General features: G+C 37.4%; 2 protein-coding genes across 2 annotated transcripts in view; both read left to right on the top strand.

Moving 5' to 3' along the window:
- The window catches only part of LOC128214093 (general transcription factor 3C polypeptide 3-like), a 47,852-nt gene extending 39,498 nt beyond the window's left edge, over positions 1-8,354 (top strand). Inside the window, exons 25-26 of the mRNA XM_052920345.1 lie at positions 5,141-5,211; positions 5,370-8,354. Coding sequence (XP_052776305.1) covers positions 5,141-5,211; positions 5,370-5,480 — 182 coding nt within the window. The 3' untranslated portion in view covers positions 5,481-8,354. The remainder of the gene's footprint in view (positions 1-5,140; positions 5,212-5,369) is intronic.
- An 8,491-nt stretch (positions 8,355-16,845) lies between these two features.
- LOC128215500 (lens fiber membrane intrinsic protein-like) lies at positions 16,846-19,057 on the top strand. Its single transcript, XM_052922183.1, has 3 exons — positions 16,846-17,088; positions 18,326-18,472; positions 18,820-19,057. Exons 1-3 carry the CDS (start codon positions 16,917-16,919, stop codon positions 18,981-18,983), a joined length of 483 nt encoding a protein of 160 aa, XP_052778143.1. The 5' UTR covers positions 16,846-16,916; the 3' UTR covers positions 18,984-19,057.
- Positions 19,058-19,400: the final 343 nt, after the last annotated feature.

Raw genomic sequence — 19,400 nt, 5'->3', positions numbered from 1 at the left:
AGTGGGGTGAAGTGTAGTGTACAGTGTAGTGAGGTGAAGTGTAGTGAACAGTGAAGTGAAGTGTAGTGTACAGTGTAGTGAGGAGAAGTGTAGTGTACAGTGTAGTGAGGTGAGGTGTAGTGTACAGTGTAGTGGGGTGAAGTGGAGTGAGGTGAAGTGAAGTGTACAGTGTAGTGAGGTGAAGTGTAGTGTACAGTGTAGTGAGGTGAAGTGTAGTGTACAGTGTAGTGAGGTGAAGTGTAGTGTACAGTGTAGTGGGGTGAAGTGTAGTGAGGTGATGTGTAGTGTACAGTGTAGTGAGGTGAAGTGTAGTGTAGTGAGGTGAAGTGTAGTGAGGTGAAGTGTACAGTGTAGTGAGGTGAAGTGTAATGTACAGTGTTGTGAGGTGAAGTGTAGTGAACAGTGTAGTGAGGTGAAGTATAGTGTAGTGTAGTGAGGTGAAGTGTAGTGTACAGCGTAATGATGTGAAGTGTAGTGTACAGTGTAGTGAGGAGAAGTGTAGTGTACAGTGTAGTGAGGAGAAGTGTAGTGTACAGTGTAGTGAGGTGAAGTGTAATGAACAGTGTAGTGAGGTGAAGTGTAGTGAGGTGAAGTGTAGTGTACAGCGTAATGATGTGAAGTGTAGTGTACAGTGTAGTGAGGTGAAGTGTAGTGTACAGTGTTGTGAGGTGAAGTGTAGTGAACAGTGTAGTGAGGTGAAGTATAGTGTAGTGAGGTGAAGTGTAGTGTACAGCGTAATGATGTGAAGTGTAGTGTACAGTGTAGTGAGGAGAAGTGTAGTGTACATTGTAGTGAGGAGAAGTGTAGTGTACAGTGTAGTGAGGTGAAGTGTAGTGAGGTGAAGTGTAGTGTACAGCGTAATGATGTGAAGTGTAGTGTACAGCGTAATGATGTGAAGTGTAGTGCACAGTGTAGTGAGGTGAAGTGTAGTGTACAGTGTAGTGATGTGAAGTGTACAGTGTAATGATGTGAAGTGTAGTGTACAGTGTAGTGAGGTGACGTGTAGTGTACGGCGTAATGATGTGAAGTGTAGTGTACAGTGTAGTGATGTGAAGTGTAGTGTACTGTGTAGTGAGGTGAAGTGTAGTGTACAGTGTAGTGAGGCGAAGTGTAGTGTACTGTGAAGTGAAGTGTAGTGAGGTGAAGTGTAGTGTACAGTGTAGTGAGGTGAAGTGTAGTGAGGTGAAGTGTAGTGTACAGCGTAGTGAGGTGAGGTGTAGTGAGGTGAAGTGTAGTGTACAGTGTAGTGAGGTGAAGTGTAGTGTACAGTGAAGTGAGGTGTAGTGTAGTGTACAGTGTAGTGAAGTGTAGTGTACTGTGTAGTGATGTGATGTGTAGTGTAGTGTACAGTGTAGTGATGTGAAGTGTAGTAAGTGTAGTGATGTGAAGTGTAGTGTACAGTGTAGTGATGTGATGTGTATTGTACAGTGTAGTGAGGTGAAGTGTAGTGTACAGTGTAGTGATGTGAAGTGTAGTGTACAGTGTAGTGATGTGAAGTGTAATGTACAGTGTAGTGATGTGAAGTGTAGTGTACAGCGTAGTGAGATGAAGTGTAGTGTACAGTGTAGTGAGGTGAAGTGTAGTGTACAGTGTAGTGAGGTGAAGTGTAGTGATGTGAAGTGTAGTGTACAGTGTAGTGAGGTGAAGTGTAGTGTACAGTTTAGTGAGGTGAAGTGTAGTGAGGTGAAGTGTAGTGAGGTGAAGTGTAGTGTACAGCGTAGTGAGGTGAGGTGAAGTGTAGTGTACAGTGTAGTGAGGTGAAGTGTAGTGTACAGTGAAGTGAGGTGTAGTGTAGTGTAGTGAAGTGTAGTGTACTGTTTAGTGATGTGTAGTGTAGTGTACAGTGTAGTGATGTGAAGTGTAGTGATGTGAAGTGTAGTGTACAGTGTAGTGATGTGAAGTGTAGTAAGTGTAGTGATGTGAAGTGTAGTGATGTGAAGTGTAGTGTATAGTGTAGTGATGTGAAGTGTAGTAAGTGTAGTGATGTGAAGTGTAGTGTACAGTGTAGTGATATGAAGTGTAGTGTACAGTGTAGTGATGTGAAGTGTAGTAAGTGAAGTGATGTGAAGTGTAGTGTACAGTGTAGTGATGTGAAGTGTAGTGATGTGAAGTGTAGTGTACAGTGTAGTGGTGTGAAGTGTAGTGTACAGTGTAGTGATGTGAAGTGTAGTGTACAGTGTAGTGAGGTGAAGTGTACAGTGTAGTGATGTGAAGTGTAGTGATGTGAAGTGTAGTGTACATTGTAGTGTAGTAAGTTTAGTGATGTGAAGTGTAGTGTACAGTGTAGTGATGTAAAGTGTAGTGTACAGTGTAGTGATGTGAAGTGTAGTGTACAGTGTAGTGATGTGAAGTGTAGTAAGTGTAGTGATGTGAAGTGTAGTGTACTGTGTAGTGATGTGAAGTGTAGTGTACAGTGTAGTGATGTGAAGTGTAGTAAGTGTAGTGATGTGAAGTGTAGTGTACGTTGTAGTGATGTGATGTGAAGTGTAATGTACAGTGTAGTGATGTGAAGTGTAGTAAGTGTAGTGATATGAAGTGTAGTGTACAGTGTAGTGAGCTGATGTGTTGGATACTGTAGTTAAGGGTAGTATAGTGTAGTATATCTCACCTCTTACATGAATGAGAGTATCCGATTGGCCTAGAGCAGTCACGTGCTTGACATGTATAATCCATACACCCCCTGTAATTTCCTGTATGTTTCATACAGCCCCTGTAACTTTCATACTCAGCAGAAGAAGTAACAAAATGGCGGCCGAATAATTTGTAACTTGGAGAGCTATCTCATGCACGTTATTGAATATCCATTTTATTCAAGCAATCAGTTGAGTGTAACCAAACATTTACATGAGTCATTAGTGGGAAGATGGCGACTAAAAAACGGTTTGCAAGCACAACAAGTGATATATACTGTAGGACTGTGATATATACTGTAGGGCTATGATATATACTGTAAGGCTGTGATATATACTGTAGGGCTGTGATATATACTGAAGAGCTGTGATATATACTGTAGGGCGGTGATAAATACTGTAGGGCTGTGATATGTACTGTAGGCTGTGATATATACTGTAGGGCCCTGATATATACTGTATGGCTGTGATATCTACTGTAGGGCCATGATATATAATGTAGGGCGGCAATAATTACTGTAGGGCTGTGATATATACTGTAGGCCTTTTATATATACTCAAGGGGCTGTGATTTAAACTGTAGGGCCATGATTTAAACTCTTATGTCTGTGATAAACCCTGAAGGACTGTGATAAATACTGTAAGGTCGTGATATAAACTGTAGGGCCATGATATCTACTGTAGGGCTGTGATACATACTGTAGGGCCATGATATATACTGTAGGGCCCTGATATATACTGTAGGGCTGTGATATATACTGTAGGGCCCTGATATATACTGTAGGACTGTGATAAATACTGTCTGGCCATGATATATACTGTAGGACCCTGATATATACTGTAGGGCCATGATATATACTGTAGGACTGTGATATATACTGTAGGGCCATGATATATACTGTAGGGCCATGATATATACTGTAGGACTGTGATATATACTGTAGGGCCCTGATATATACTGTAGGACTGTGATAAATACTGTCTGGCCATGATATATACTGAAGGGCCATGATATATACTGTAGGGCCATGATATATACTGTAGGGCTGTGATATATACTGTAGGGCCATGATATATACTGTAGGGCCATGATATATACTGTAGGACTGTGATATATACTGTAGGGCCATGATATATACTGTAGAGCCATGATATATACTGTAGGACCCTGATATATACTGTAGGGCTGTGATATATACTGTAGGACCCTGATATATACTGTAGGGCTGTGATATATACTGTAGGGCCATGATATATACTGTAGGGCCATGATATATACTGTAGGACCCTGATATATACTGTATGGCAGTGATATATACTGTAGGGCCATGATATATACTGTAGGACTGTGATATATACTGTAGGGCCGTGATATATACTGTATGGCAGTGATATATACTGTAGGACCCTGATATATACTGTAGGGCTGTGATATATACTGTAGGGCTGTGATATATACTGTAGGGCTGTGATATATATACTGTAGGACCCTGATATATATTGTATGGCTGTGATATATATTGTAGGGCGGTGATATATACTGTAGGGCTGTGATATATACTGTAGGGCCCTGATATATACTGTAGGACTGTGATATATACTGTAGGACCCTGATATATACTGTAGGGCTGTGATATATACTGTAGGGCCGTGATATATACTGTAGGGCCATGATATATACTGTAGGGCTGTGATATATACTGTAGGGCCCTTATATATATACTGTAAGGCTGTGATATATACTGTAGGGCCGTGATATATACTGTAGGGCCATGATATATACTGTAGGGCTGTGATTTATACTGTAGGGCCCTTATATATACTGTAAGGCTGTGATATCTACGGTAGGGCCGTGATATATACTGTAGGACCCTGATATATACTGTAGGGCTGTGATATATACTGTAGGGCCGTGATATATACTGTAGGGCCCTGATATATACTGTAGGACTGTGATATATACTGTAGGACCCTGATATATACTGTAGGGCTGTGATATATACTGTAGGGCCGTGATATATACTGTAGGGCCATGATATATACTGTAGGACTGTGATATATACTGTAGGGCCCTGATATATACTGTAAGGCTGTGATATCTACGGTAGGGCCGTGATATATACTGTAGGGCCATGATATATACTGTAGGACTGTGATATATACTGTAGGGCCCTGATATATACTGTAGGGCTGTGATATATACTGTAGGGCCGTGATATATACTGTAGGGCCATGATATATACTGTAGGAATATGATATATACTTTAGGGCCGTGATATCCACTATAGGGCTGAGATATATACTGTAGGTCTGTGGTTGCAATTTAATGTTGATTACAGATTATAATCGTTTTTATTTAATGAGTAATTCTTTTTTGCTGACAAAAAAAGTGTAGAATAAAGATTTCTTTTTCACTTTTATAAAGCTTACGTGTTGCTTGTATGTGTTGTTAAACTACTTGCAGATATACTATGTATGGATAGCAATTATTACTATGTATATTTGTTCAGACGTGGTCTATGCTGCTATTCATTACTACCAGAAAGCCCTGGAACTCCCACCAAGCACTGGGGAGAGAGGGGTAAGTAAAGAAATATTCTCCAATCATTATATTACATGGTATTATGCATAGCATTGACATTTAATGTTTGCAAGTTAAAGGTCTGTACTTGTTAGATATTTGTGATTTGTAACATTAGTCCTCATATAACATGATACAAAATATATTTGTATTTACAGGGTATGTTTGACCTGACGAAGGAGGTCGCGTACAATCTTGCTCTCATTTACCAGAACAGTGGCTCCCCAGACTACGCCCGCATGCTGCTGTACAAGCACTGTGTCATCTGAGAGTGGGAGAAAGAATTCTCTAACGAGAGAGCAGAAGCTTTGGAATGTGTTACAGATGTTGTCAAATGACAAATGGTTTCTTGTTATGCAAGGAAGATCTGTGAACTAGTAATGACAATGGTCTGATTTCATCCAGTACAACTCCAGTGTTCTTCATCTCCATTGAGTCAGTACAGATTGCCTGCACTTTCTATAAGAATTCCAAAAAATACTTTTGACAAGTTTTAGGAACAAAATTTTATCAGGGTAGCCACCATGCAGATTGACACATCTAACAGATTGACACATATAGCTGTCTGACACATCTAACAGATTGACACATATAACTGTCTGACACATACCTGTCTGACACATCTAATTGTCTGACACATCTAACAGACTGACACATATAACTGTCTAACACATATGACTGTCTGACACCATGCAGATTGACGCATCTAACAGATTGACACATATAGCTGTCTGACACATCTAACAGATTGACACATATAACTGTCTGACACATACCTGTCTGACACATCTAATTGTCTGACACATCTAACAGACTGACACATATAACTGTCTAACACATATGACTGTCTGACATGAAAACTGTCTGACACATCTTTCTGTCTGACACATATAACTGTCTGACACATCTATCAGTCTGAGACATCTAAGAGTTTGACACATAACTGTCTGACACATATAATAGTCTGACACATATGACTGTCTGATAATGTAACTGTCTGACACATATGACTGTCTGACACATATAACAGTCAGACACATATAACAGTCTGACACATCTTACAGACTGACACATATAGCAGTTTGACACATCTAGCAGTCTGACACATCAAGCAGTCTGACACATCTAGCAGTCTGACACATCTAGCAGTCTGACACATCTAACCATCTGACTCATATAACTGGCTGGCACTTATAACTGTCTGACACATCTAACAGTATCACACATATAACAGATTGACACATCTTATGATATGGCACATCTAATTATCTAACTCAACTACCTGACTGACACATCTTACAGTCAGACACATACCTTTCTAACACATCTAACAGACAGACTAATCTGATAGATCTAATCATCTGACACAGCAGGCTGAAATTGATACATCTAATAGACTGACACAACTCACAGACTGACACATCTAACACACTGACACATCTTTACAGACTGACACATCTTACAGACTGACACATCTTTACAGACTGACACATCCAACAGACTGACACATCTTACAGACTGACACTTCTAACAGATTGACACTTCTTTACAGACTGACACATCTTACAGACTGACACATCTTACAGACTGACACATCTAACAGACTGACACTTCTAACAGATTGACACTTCTTTACAGACTGACACATCTTACAGACTGACACATCTTACAGACTGACACATCTTACAGACTGACACATCTAACAGACTGACACATCTTTACAGACTGACACATCTTACAGACTGACACATCTTACAGACTCACACATCTTTACAGACTGACACATCTTTACAGACTCACACATCCAACAGACTGACACATCTAATAGACCTGACACATCTTTACAGACTGACACATCTTACAGACTGACACATTTTTTCAGACTGACACATCTTTACAGACTGACACATCCAACAGACTGACACATCTTACAGACTGACACATCCTTACAGACTGACACATTTTTTCAGACTGACACATCTTTACAGACTGACACATCCAACAGACTGACACATCTTACAGACTGACTGACACATCTTTACAGACTGACACATCTAACAGACTGACACATCTAACAGACTGACACATTTTTTCAGACTGACACATCTTTACTGACTGACACATCCAACAGACTGACACATCTTACACACTGACACATCTTACAGACTGACACATTTTTTCAGACTGACACATCTTTACAGACTGACACATCCAACAGATTGACACATCTTACAGACTGACTGACACATCTTTACAGACTGACACATTTTTTCAGACTGACACATCTTACAGACTGACACATCCAACAGACTGACACATCTTACAGACTGACACATCTTACAGACTGACACATTTTTACAGACTGACACATCTTTACAGACCATCTTACAGACTGACACATCTTACAGACTGACACATTTTTACAGACTGACACATCTTACAGACTGACACATCTTTACAGACTTACACATCTTACAGACTGACACATTTTTTCAGACTGACACATCTAATAGACTGACACATCTAATAGACCTGACACAACTTACAATTAACCTGGCTATGCATCTGTAAAAATGGTGGGGGAAAATGTTTGGAGACATCAATCGCAATTTAATCACATCCAGGAATTTTAAGTAGGATATTGTATTATTTATACGATACATCCAATGTTTATTTGAAGATAAAATATCTAATGAGAGGATATTATGCTGTCTAGATATTAAACTTATCTGAAATGATTTTGCAATGTTGATTATTTAAAGGACTTTAAGGACTGTAACCGAAAAAGTTATTAGCTTAAAATGGAGAGCAATGAGGGAAGGGTCCTTGACCCAGAAACTACAAGTGATTTGCTTTAACCAAAAACATGAAATTTAGGAGTGTCATTCTTTTCCATGAATGAACATGTCTATTGACTGGCTAACTTCACACACACTGTCATTTGAAGGACATCTTATTACTTATTGACTATGAAGGCACTGCAGCTTTGAGGACAGGAGAATATATAACAGCCATCTACAGCTTGGATTGTGGAGACATTCTCTCTGCTGGTTTAGAGAGTACTGTCAAACGTGGCATGAAGACTTCAGTGTTATCTACTTTGATCTTATGTATAGTGAATTTACCTGTTATCATTTAGCAAATATTGGGTTGTCATTTAATTTTAGTACCAATACTGAACATAATCTTATTTTGTCACCGTCAATATTTATGCGAAAAGCTACAGAAACAAGCTCAGTAGCAAAATTTTTTTTAAAATAAATCCGGTTTAATGGCACTGGGTAAACGCTGAAGACATGGAACATAAAATCACAAACAAGAAACATGGAAGAACAGCACAAAACTCCACAAGCAGCACAGTGCATACATACCATATATAAAAAAATTAGGTATGTTTATCAAGGATTGTCAGGTACCGCCTTGGAACCGTCGGTAAAATGTAAATTAACCCTCAAAGCTGTGTCACATATTTCAGTTTCTCACCCCAACAACTTTTGAATGACAAAGTGATAATTATGTCCTCAAATAATGTATGCACATTTGTCATAGTCAGTAGATGACTCGTGCTTTCACTTACTTTAGTTTCAGATTTTTTATAATATTTGTTGGAAACCCCCACAATCCCTACATTATCTTCAGAAGAAGTAGTTCCTTGGATTATTTGTAAGATAAGTTTGATGCAGTAGTTTCCCAGTATTGCAAGGACTCCATGGTATAAAGAAGTACTTGTAACCAGGGACAGATCCAGTACTTGATGTTTAAGGGGTGTATCTTAGGGGCATAACCTATGAAGTTGCGTCCTCCGTCCTCCCTCAGAACTGAAATTTATTTGGCTTAAAGTGCTTGGGATGGAGGGTGTTTAGGGGAACTCCCCCATGAAAATTTTAACAAATTCTAGTTCAAAATGGTATTTTTATGCGTATCCCCCCCCCCCCCCGCTAGTGGTATTGCTACTCTTTTGAGGCTTATACTGTTTGTAAAATTGCAGTTTAAAGGGACTGTACACCAGATTGGCACCAAAAAAAGTTTTTCTGTAACAAATCTCAGGACAAATATTTAATAAAATGTTTTACTCTTTGATATCATAATTGTAAAAAGAAATACCAAAATGTATAAAAATTGAGTCGGAGACTGGGTTCGAACGGGTGTCGCCAAAATTGCAGCCCAGTGTCGTATCCACTGTGCTATGAATGCTTACCCATTATCTGTTGGAATATTTAAGTTATATACCTAACTTGGTATATCACGTGATAACATCGACTAGCCAATCAGGCATAAGGAATAAATTCTACCACAGGCAGCAGTTACGTTGACAGGACTCACCCCATGGCCACCCCCCTCTAAAAAAAAATATTAAAAAAATAATTTTCAAGACCAAAAATGATTGGAACATGATCAATTATCATAAAAACTTAAATATCAACCAAAAATTCCACTAAATTTTTTTTCCAATATTTACTATTATTATATAGTAAAGGTTGATATGTGAAGGCCCTCGTACATAGGATGGTGTTTTGAAAAGCACGTAACTAACTTATTTTCAACCAATTGTCTCAAAATAACTTGTCTCTGTCACAGAACATAATAAGTTTAGCTTCAAGAAGTAGGTAAATGACCCTACTATACTTACTTCTTGTCTTTAATTGATCAAGTCCCTACCTTTTAAGCATGACGAGCCATGCGTATTATCATTTGCTGGAACTCTTTTTGTGCGGTAGTGAAAACAATGCGTATGGATATGTGATAATTCGTGGTTGTCATGGATATGCGCGCAGTAATTCAGATTATGTTAATAGTCAAATCGGTCTTTAAATAGTTCTGAGGAGAATGCAGCATTATTTCCTGAAAGAAGCATGGAAACTTATTTATGGTAACATTTGAAGCGAGAAATAATTAATTAGCTTTCTAAATATTGCCACAAGACAAGGTCTCTATGATGCTACAGACGACAGTCTTCAACAAGGGAGGTAAGTACAATGTGATGACCATTAAAATGAGTTCCATAGGGGTACTTGTTTTATCTTTGCCCGTGAGCAAGATTAGATTTTCTAGCATGGTCAAATTTTTGTATGTACTTATCTGAGGTGTGAGAAATAGATATATTATGGTATTGCCCGTCCGTACGATGAGACATATGCATTATGGTACTGCCCGTCTGTACGCCGAGACATGCATGTACTATGGTACTGCCCGTCCGTACGCGGAGACGCAGAGGTGTTATGGTACTGCCCGTCCATACGCCGAGACATACATGTATTAAGGTACTGCCCGTTCGTACGCCGAGACATGCCTGTATTGTTTAGGGACGAGACATACATGTTTTATAGTACTGCCCGTCCGGTGGTATGGTATTGATCTAAAGTCTGTCCCGCCATCCGTCCTTGCAGTCGAGGACAACATATGATATACACATGATATGATATTTATTAATTACTACTTACCCTTCATTTAATTGACTCAATACTTTACACAGTCGTTTAGGACCATCACATAATGAGGTTACATTACTCCATATTATCCTTAATACAAATTATGGCTCCTGATTGGCATAGGAACTTAGATTAAAGTTTTAGGGCAAGTTGGAATTTTCACTTATTACTTCAATACCCTTCATTCAATTCATTTAATACTCCACACAGTTGTTCAGGGCCATAACATAATGTTAGATAACTCCATATTATTCTTTATACAATTTATGGCCCCTGATTGACTATGGAATTAATTTTTTAGGGCAGGTTGGGATATTTATAAAAAAAACTTCTATACCCATCATCCAATACACTTAATACTTTACACAATTTTTCAGGACCATCACACAATGAGGTTACATACTCCATATTATCCTTAATACAAGTAATGGCTCTTGATTGACCTAGGTCAAAGTTATAGGGCAGGTTAAAGTTTTAGGGCAAGCTGGGATTATTATAAATAAAAACAACTTATATGCCCTTCATTCAATGCACTTAATACTTCGCACAACTAATGACGACCATCTTACAATAAGGTCACATAACTCCATTTTAACCCTAAATACAAATGACCCTTGATTGTTGGGTTTTTTTTAATTTCTTTTGACGGGCACATTTTTAGCTCACCAGAGCATGTAGTGCTTAAGGTGAGCTGTTGAGATCGGTCTTTGTTCGTCGTCCCCCCGTCAGTCAGTCCGTCCGTCCATCTGTCCGTCAACAATTGCTTAAAAAACATCTCATCTGAAACTACGTGGCCAAATTCAATGAAACTTCACAGGAATCTTCCTTGGGTGCCCCTCTACAAAAATACAACAAGGGGTTACGATTGATTAACAACAACAAAATGGCCGACTTCCTGTTTCACTTTAAAAAGCATCTCCTCTAAAACTACCTGTCCAAAATCAATGAAACTTTACAGGAAACTTCCTTGGGTGACCCTCACATTTGATCAACAACAACAAAATGGCTGACTTCCTGATTTGCTTTAAAAAACATCTCTGAAACTAACACTCTAAATTCAATGAAACTTTACAGGAAGCTTCCTTGGGTGACCCTCTACAAAAATACAAGAAGGGGTCACAATTGATCAACAACAACAACAACAAAATGGCAAACTTCCTGTTTTGCTTAAAAAAACATCTCCTCTGAAACTACCACTCCAAATTTAATTAAAATTTACAGGAAGATTGTTTGGGTTACCGTCTACAAAAATACAACAAGGGGTCACGATTGATAAACAATAACAACAACAATATTGCCAACTTCCTGTTTTGCTTAAAAAAACATCTCATCTGAAACTACCAGTCCAAATTCACTGAAACGTTACAGGAAGCTTTCTTGGGTGACCCTCAACAAAAATATAACAAGGGGTCACAATTGATCAACAACAACAGCAACAACAACAAAATGGCTGACTTCCTGTTTTGCTTTAAAAAAACATATTCTCTGGAACTTTCACTCCAAATTTAATGAAACTTTACAGGAAGCTTCCTTGGGTGAACCTCTACAAAAATACAACAAGGGATCACGACTGATCAACAACAACAACAACATCAACAAAATGGCCAACTTCCTGTTTTGCTTTAAAACAACATCTCCTCTGAAACTACCACTCCAAATGCAATTAAACTTTACAGGAAGCCTTCTTGGGTGACCCTTTACGAAAATACAACAAGGGGTCACGATTGATCAACAACATCAACAAAATGGCAAACTTCCTGTTTTGCATAAAAAAACAAACACATCTCCTCTAAAACTACCGGTCCAAATTCAATGAAACTTTACAGGAAGCTTCCTTGGGTAACCTTCTACAAAGATACAACAAGGGGTCGCGATTGATCAATAACAACAACAATCCGGCCAACTTTCTGTTTTGCTTAAAAAAAAACCCATCTCCTCTGAAACTACCACTCCAAATCAATTAAACTTGACAGGAAGCTTCATTGCATGACCCTCTACAATAATACAACAAGGCATTGAGATTGATCAACAACAACAATAAAAAAATGGTCAACTTACTGTTTTGCTTAAAGAAAAATCTCTGAAACTACCAGGCCAAATTCAATGAAACAGGTAGCTTCGTTGCACGACCCTTTACAAATATAAAACAAGGCATCGTCATCAATTAAAATATGTTTATTTTGCAACATTTTTATTAATGCTTTATCACAGAGTGATGGCCCTTTGCTATGTTGAGCGTTTTAGGCCATCATGGCCCTCTTGTTATATTTTTAACCACATTTTCATAAAGGGAAAACAAGTTATTTGAATGACTTGCGTCATGGGTCGGGCGGGCTGGTGTCGGGGGGGGGGGGGGGGGGGGGCGTCAAAGTCACCTTATGTATCGCATAATTCTAGGTTTGACATAAAGAGTTTATGGAGACCTTTTATGAGAATGCGTTTAAGGCTCCTAGGATCAAGGTCAAAGTTTCTATTAATGGAAAAGGGGTTGGTATTGAATAACCTAAGTAAGGGTCTACATATTCTGACCAAACTTGGTATATAGGAAGAGTTTATAGAGACCATTCCCGAAATTGTGTTTTGAGCCCCGGGAGTTATGGTCTGGGTCAAGGTCATTGTTGTTAAAATAGAAATAAGGTTTGTACTGAATAACTCAAGTAAGGGTTGACATAGTTTGACCAAACTTGGTAAATGGGACAAGTTTATGCAGAGCTTTCATTGGATTGTCCTTTGCCCCCCTAGGATCAAAATCACTGTTACTAAAAATAGATTACTGTTTGTTACTGAATAACTTTAGTTATGGTTAACATAATGTGACCAAACTTGATGTTGGAAGAGTCCATGGGGTTTGGGGCCCTTAGGGTCAAGGTCACTGTTACTAAAAATAGAAGAAAGCATTTGAAACTGAATCTCGTCCGCCAATCATTTAAAACCCGTTTTTGTCACATCGCGGTTCTTGTTCACATTTTAATTTGATATTTATTGCTTTTGACAGGCACATATGACATCGTTATTATATTCACTTCTGAGTCAAAGCGGCGTAGTCGAGCGCGCTGTCTTACGACAGCTCTTGTTTTTATTGTGTTATTACCATATAGTAATTATGGCACGTACACTTCAAATCTTTATCAGTTTTAACAAGCTGGGTAACTGAAATTATGAGTAGTGGACGCCCGTTATCACAAGCACAGCCGTACGAATTCCTTTATTGCAAGTTTAGACCTTTAAGGATAGAAAGTTGAAGATTACTGTGAAGCCCTAAGCTAGTAACATATAAGTGAACCAGTGACAACAGTATTATGATAGGTTTTAAAGGATGGAAACAATCCATTTTTCATTCCATTGGCATGCGTTTTTCAAATATAGAAATGTGAAAGATTTATAGCCACTTATATCAATATCTTTTTATAGTTGAGTGGGTCTATTTTTTATGAAATATTTAAGAAAGAAAACAAACGTTGCGCATGTGAAATAGTAGAGATGTTGTGTAAGATGACATGTACTTGAATATTTAGATACATGTATATGCTAAAGTTGCAGTTGAGTTTTAAAATTGTTTATGAAATTTAATTGTCCTCAGCTAAATATTAAAGATTAAGGAGAATAAAAACAACGCCAAATGTATAGTTTTTTTTCTTAATTTGAATTATTTGGAGTCTACTGATTGTCACGACACACAAAGATCGAATAAAATAACATCGTGATAATTTTCCCTAATTTCATTAACGCGACAAAATAGCCAATCAAAATCTCAACCAATGAAAATCTATAATTGTGTAGTGTTTTAGCTTGTATTTGTTGATCTAAGTTTAAAATGATTGTCAGTGAAGTGAATTATTGCAAACATAATTAAGATTCACAAGAATTAAATCATTCAGTTTAACTGCTAAATTAAATTACTACTCGATCTACTTGCAGCGGACTTAAATTGTAACGATTTCTGAGATTGCAAACCGTCCATATACATCCGAGGTTGATTGTGATAAAAACCTTTTCGCCACCTCTCTTATTGTTTTGCGATTCCCTTACCTGTGCATGTGGTATCAGGCTTTCATTATATTAATTGACAAGAGGTTCAATAAAGTAATCGACCAAAACTAGCTTTAATTGTCAGAAGTCACTGTTTTCACCGCATTCATTGGCTCAGGCGTGTATGAAGGAAGTTGACATTGGAGCCACTGATTTGGTAACAATTGAATGTAGGACCAAAGACCCCTTCCTTGAGGTCATGCTACAAGTCCAAGTTGTCTGTGGAGAGGCGATGTTCCATATTAATAACATACCAGTTGGCCACTGTTTCTAAGTCCAAGTTGTTGGTGGACAGGCGATGCTCAATATTTATAACATACTAATTTACCATTGTCAAAGTTGTCGGTGGAGGGGCTATGTTCCATATCAATAACATACTAGTTTGTCACTGTCTCAAATCCAAGTTGTCGATGGAGAGGCGATGTTCCATATCAATACTGTCTCAAATCCAAGTTGTCGATGGAGAGGCGATGTTCCATATTAATAATATACTAGTTTGTCAATGTCTCTTAGTCCAAGTTGTCGGTGGAGAGACGATGTTCCATATTAATAACATACTTGTTTGTCACTGTCTCAAATCCAAGTTGTCGATGGAGAGGCGATGCTCCATATTAATAACATATTAGTTTGCCACTGTCTGCACGTCCAAGCTGTCGGTGGATAGGCGATGCTCCATATTAATAACATATTAGTTTGCCACTGTCTGCACGTCCAAGTTGTCGGTGGAGAGGCGATGTTCCATATTAATCACGGCATATATTCTGATATGCCTATTCTAGGACCCAGCTAATACGCGCCTGTCAGACTGTATTATGCCAGTTTAAAAATTCGTTGCTTGGCGATTTTCGTCATACATTATCGTCTTTCCCTTAAATCCAATTCTTATGCATTTTTGTTTTTAAATTTTATCTCATTTCCAAAATAAATACAACTTTGATAGGTTGTCTATATGTTTTATATTGCTAGTTGACTCATAAAAACGATTTGATTGGTTAGCTATTAGTACTGGGCAAATATAGACTATAATACACATTTTTAAAACATCTATGACCATACCGGTTTTATACAATTGGCAAAGATACCTTCATGCAATTGTATAAACTTGTATAAATTGTCCACCATGCGGAACTCCTCGGCCATTTTTATCGAAAACAACCTCGGATGTAAATGGACGGTGTGCAATGTCAGAAATCGGTACACTTTAACACGCTGCAAGAAGATCGCATAAAAATTTCAATCTAACAGTTAAACGTAGGGAATTAACACTTGGGAATCTTAATTTCGTTTGCAATAATACACTTCACTGGCAATCAATGTAAACTTAGATATACAGATAAAAGCTTAATTACTACATTTACTCAATGATAACATTCAAAATTTTACGAACTGCTTCTACTGATGTACCAGTATACATCCAATGTCGTTTTCGATAAAAAAAAAAAGGCAGGGAATGAGTTGTCCACAAGTTATCATTAGTCTAGTTTACAAAATAAAACGATTTTGTTGATTAATATTATTTATTATACATATTAACCATTCAATATTTTTTTTTGGCTAACGTTAATCAAACCAAAGGCTTAACCAGTTCTATAAAATTGGATGCCGTATGATTTTCGATCTAATGGAGTGGAATTCGTTGATTTTCTTCTGTCGTCTATGATTTCATAGCCAACGACAGCCTCCCTATCACCCACCGTTAAAACTATAAGATGAGAATAGTTAACTTTAGGATATATAACAATATCAACTCTGCCAAATAAATTCACAGTGAGCAAGTTTCAATAGTTTAACCAGACATGATAAAATCAGGTGTGCCCTGCCCATCATGGTCGAAATCTCCTATTTGCTCTTTCTGTATCTATTAAAACGCCATATGACCCTTTAGTTGAAATAAATTTGATTGCCTTTGACAGTATTTTAGAAACACCCATCCTTAAGTTGATTTCAGAGTATACGACGTTGACCTTGTGTCGTTCTACGAAATCTACAGGAGTTTTTCTACTTCTAGTGATTTACCTTCCGCCTACAGTTGACGAAAGCTTGTGAAATGTTGTGTATTAACTTGTTCTGAAATCAAGTATGAGCTTGAGTCTATGCTCCTTGTACTGGGTTTTGCCCATGTTTTATCTAAACGACTCATTTTGATTTGCGGAACGACTAAAAGCGGCGTTAGGGACCGACTTTTATCACACTTGCAGCAGAGCTTCTTGAGCAAGACCAACACTTGCATGAATTTATAAATTTAAAATGGATATTTTGACACTTGTTAGTCTTGCTCTAGCCGGTGCGTCAGCTCTGTTGGACATCGTCGGCCTTGCTATACCTTACTGGTTGAATACTTCCATTGGCGGGATATCGGCTCATTCTGGCCTTTGGACATCTTGTGCGCAGTCAACATGTTATGCGGCTACCGAAGTTTGTAAGAAGTTTTTTTTTTACATATTTTTGATTATGCAAAAGCTTTACGTAAGTGAGTTATAATTATATAACAATCACAAAAGTGCGAAGGCATTATTTAGAATATATCAAATAAATATCAAATAAATATACACGTACCGACATTTACGTTTTGTTAATTTCATCATGGTAATATTATATATAAATTGATTATATTAGTCGTGTATTCGAAAGACAAATAAGTAGATAAGGGTTAGTTATATCTATAAGTGGCTAGGAAGCGCTAAAAGTGAAATACTTACTTCTAGTGTGCGCGAGGTAAAATATAATGCTATCATACACGAAAAAACCCATTATTTTTATTGAAATGCTAACTTATTATCAAAAAAAATAATCATGTATATGTATGTAAAATAGCTATATGTGTGTGTAAACATTTTTCACAGAGAAGTGGGATAAAAGATAACTGTTAATAGTTATAAACTGAAAAAGACAGATCTTGGTATAATTAATCAGTTATAATAAATAAACTTCAATTGTTGTAGAAAACGTGCAGATTATTCTTGGTAACGAATTTGGTGATTTTTAAGTTGCTTTGTGATATGTTCCGATAGACGAAACCGATTTGAAATTGTTTCCCTCGCGTTCATCAATGACATTTAAGAATTTAAAGTTCTGTTTTATTGTTACTATTTTAACATTACAATATGTCAGGCATCTTAAACAAAACAAAACTTCTCCCAACAGACTCAATATTGTTTTCATATCAATTTTAAAGTTATTTCATGTTTGGTTAATAATCGATCAAGTTAACCGTATGCTTGATCTAGCCGTATACATACATATACATAAAAATGATTAACAGGGATATTGAATCTGAACATATATACAAGAACATTGGTAAATGAAATGTGAATAGACAATAGAGATGAAAATCAAACGTCTATAAGTAAAGACGTACAAGTATATTCAGGCCTTTATGCCATAACACTTCAATATAAATTAAAAGAAAAGGATTGCGCAAATGAAATCGTGTTGATAATGGAGTGAGATTATTATTTACTATCTTTTTAAACTTGGCAGTCTCGAGACGGAGATTCATAACAAATAACAAAATAAAAAGGATTCCTGCAAAGTCATAATTGTGGATAAAATAATAACAAATTGCTCGATCAGTATCTGCTGTTTCAGTTCTTTTATCAAATGCATATAATTTAAAAGCTTTAACTGAATTATATGTGACATACGCTCTTCCGCAGCTGGACGGATGCAGGCAATTCGAGCCATGGTGATTCTTGGACTGCTGTTGATGGTTGGGGCTTCAGTCTCCTATCTCTTACAGAGGTTTATGATGAAGAGCAACCAAATGCTCACAAAAGTCGCCGCTGGACTCGCGATTTCAGGAGGTTTAAACATTTGATTTATTTTGTGCCCACTCACTCTACGGCTGGTGTTATCATTTATCCCATGTCCATATATATTATGGGCATTTCTCTGCAAATATAATATACGTAATCAATCAATTGCTCAACCAATATTTTATGTTTCGGTTACGCTCTTTTACCAAATAAAACGAATTGCTCGTTTGCGGACTCGTGGCATTCAAAATTAGCTTTTTTGAGTTCAACAGTAACTTTTAACATTCGCGTTTTAGCTACATGTATTTGAAAAAATCATAAATCTCATTCATCATAAATATGGTCTTCTTTCGTTTAATTAGATGACGTTATATGTTTCCTTTCTTTTGTTTCAGGTATTTTCATGCTGATCGGTCCAATCATATACGCCACCACACCTGCAATCAAACTTCTCGTGCAGTTAGGCTACAGTCTGCACGCCGGGTTCGCACTCTGTATATTGGCGGCAGTAGCGGGAATAGCTGCGGGAATTGCAATGCTCCTTACGAAACCTGAATAATTCATTCCATATTTGGATGAATAGACTATGAACAATTCGTATTTGGTCCAAAATCAGCTCATTTTCATACGTTGTAATATAATTTGAACATGAAATAGAAATAAACTGTTGTTTTCTTTTATGTATAAATGACGATTTCATTATTTTTGCGTTTAAAATCCTATTTCCTTGAACGTACCTCCTGAAATTCGCCGTTGTTTGCAAACAACATAAGGTCTGGTCGGGCCCGCTTTTTCCGGTTAGCTATACAATGAGATACATGATGTGAAACAGAGGTGCACAAACACTGACGTCATATTACATAACATTATGCATTACTATGCAAAAAATAACAGGTGTTGAGTAAAACACATGCACATAATAAAACGATCATAGTTCATGCTATATAGCATCACCCATTAATTAAGTACTATCACT

This window comes from Mya arenaria, chromosome 13, assembly GCF_026914265.1.
Source record: "Mya arenaria isolate MELC-2E11 chromosome 13, ASM2691426v1".
NCBI classification, from domain to species: Eukaryota; Metazoa; Mollusca; class Bivalvia; order Myida; family Myidae; genus Mya; species Mya arenaria.
This window is presented reverse-complemented; position numbering and strand designations above follow the sequence as displayed.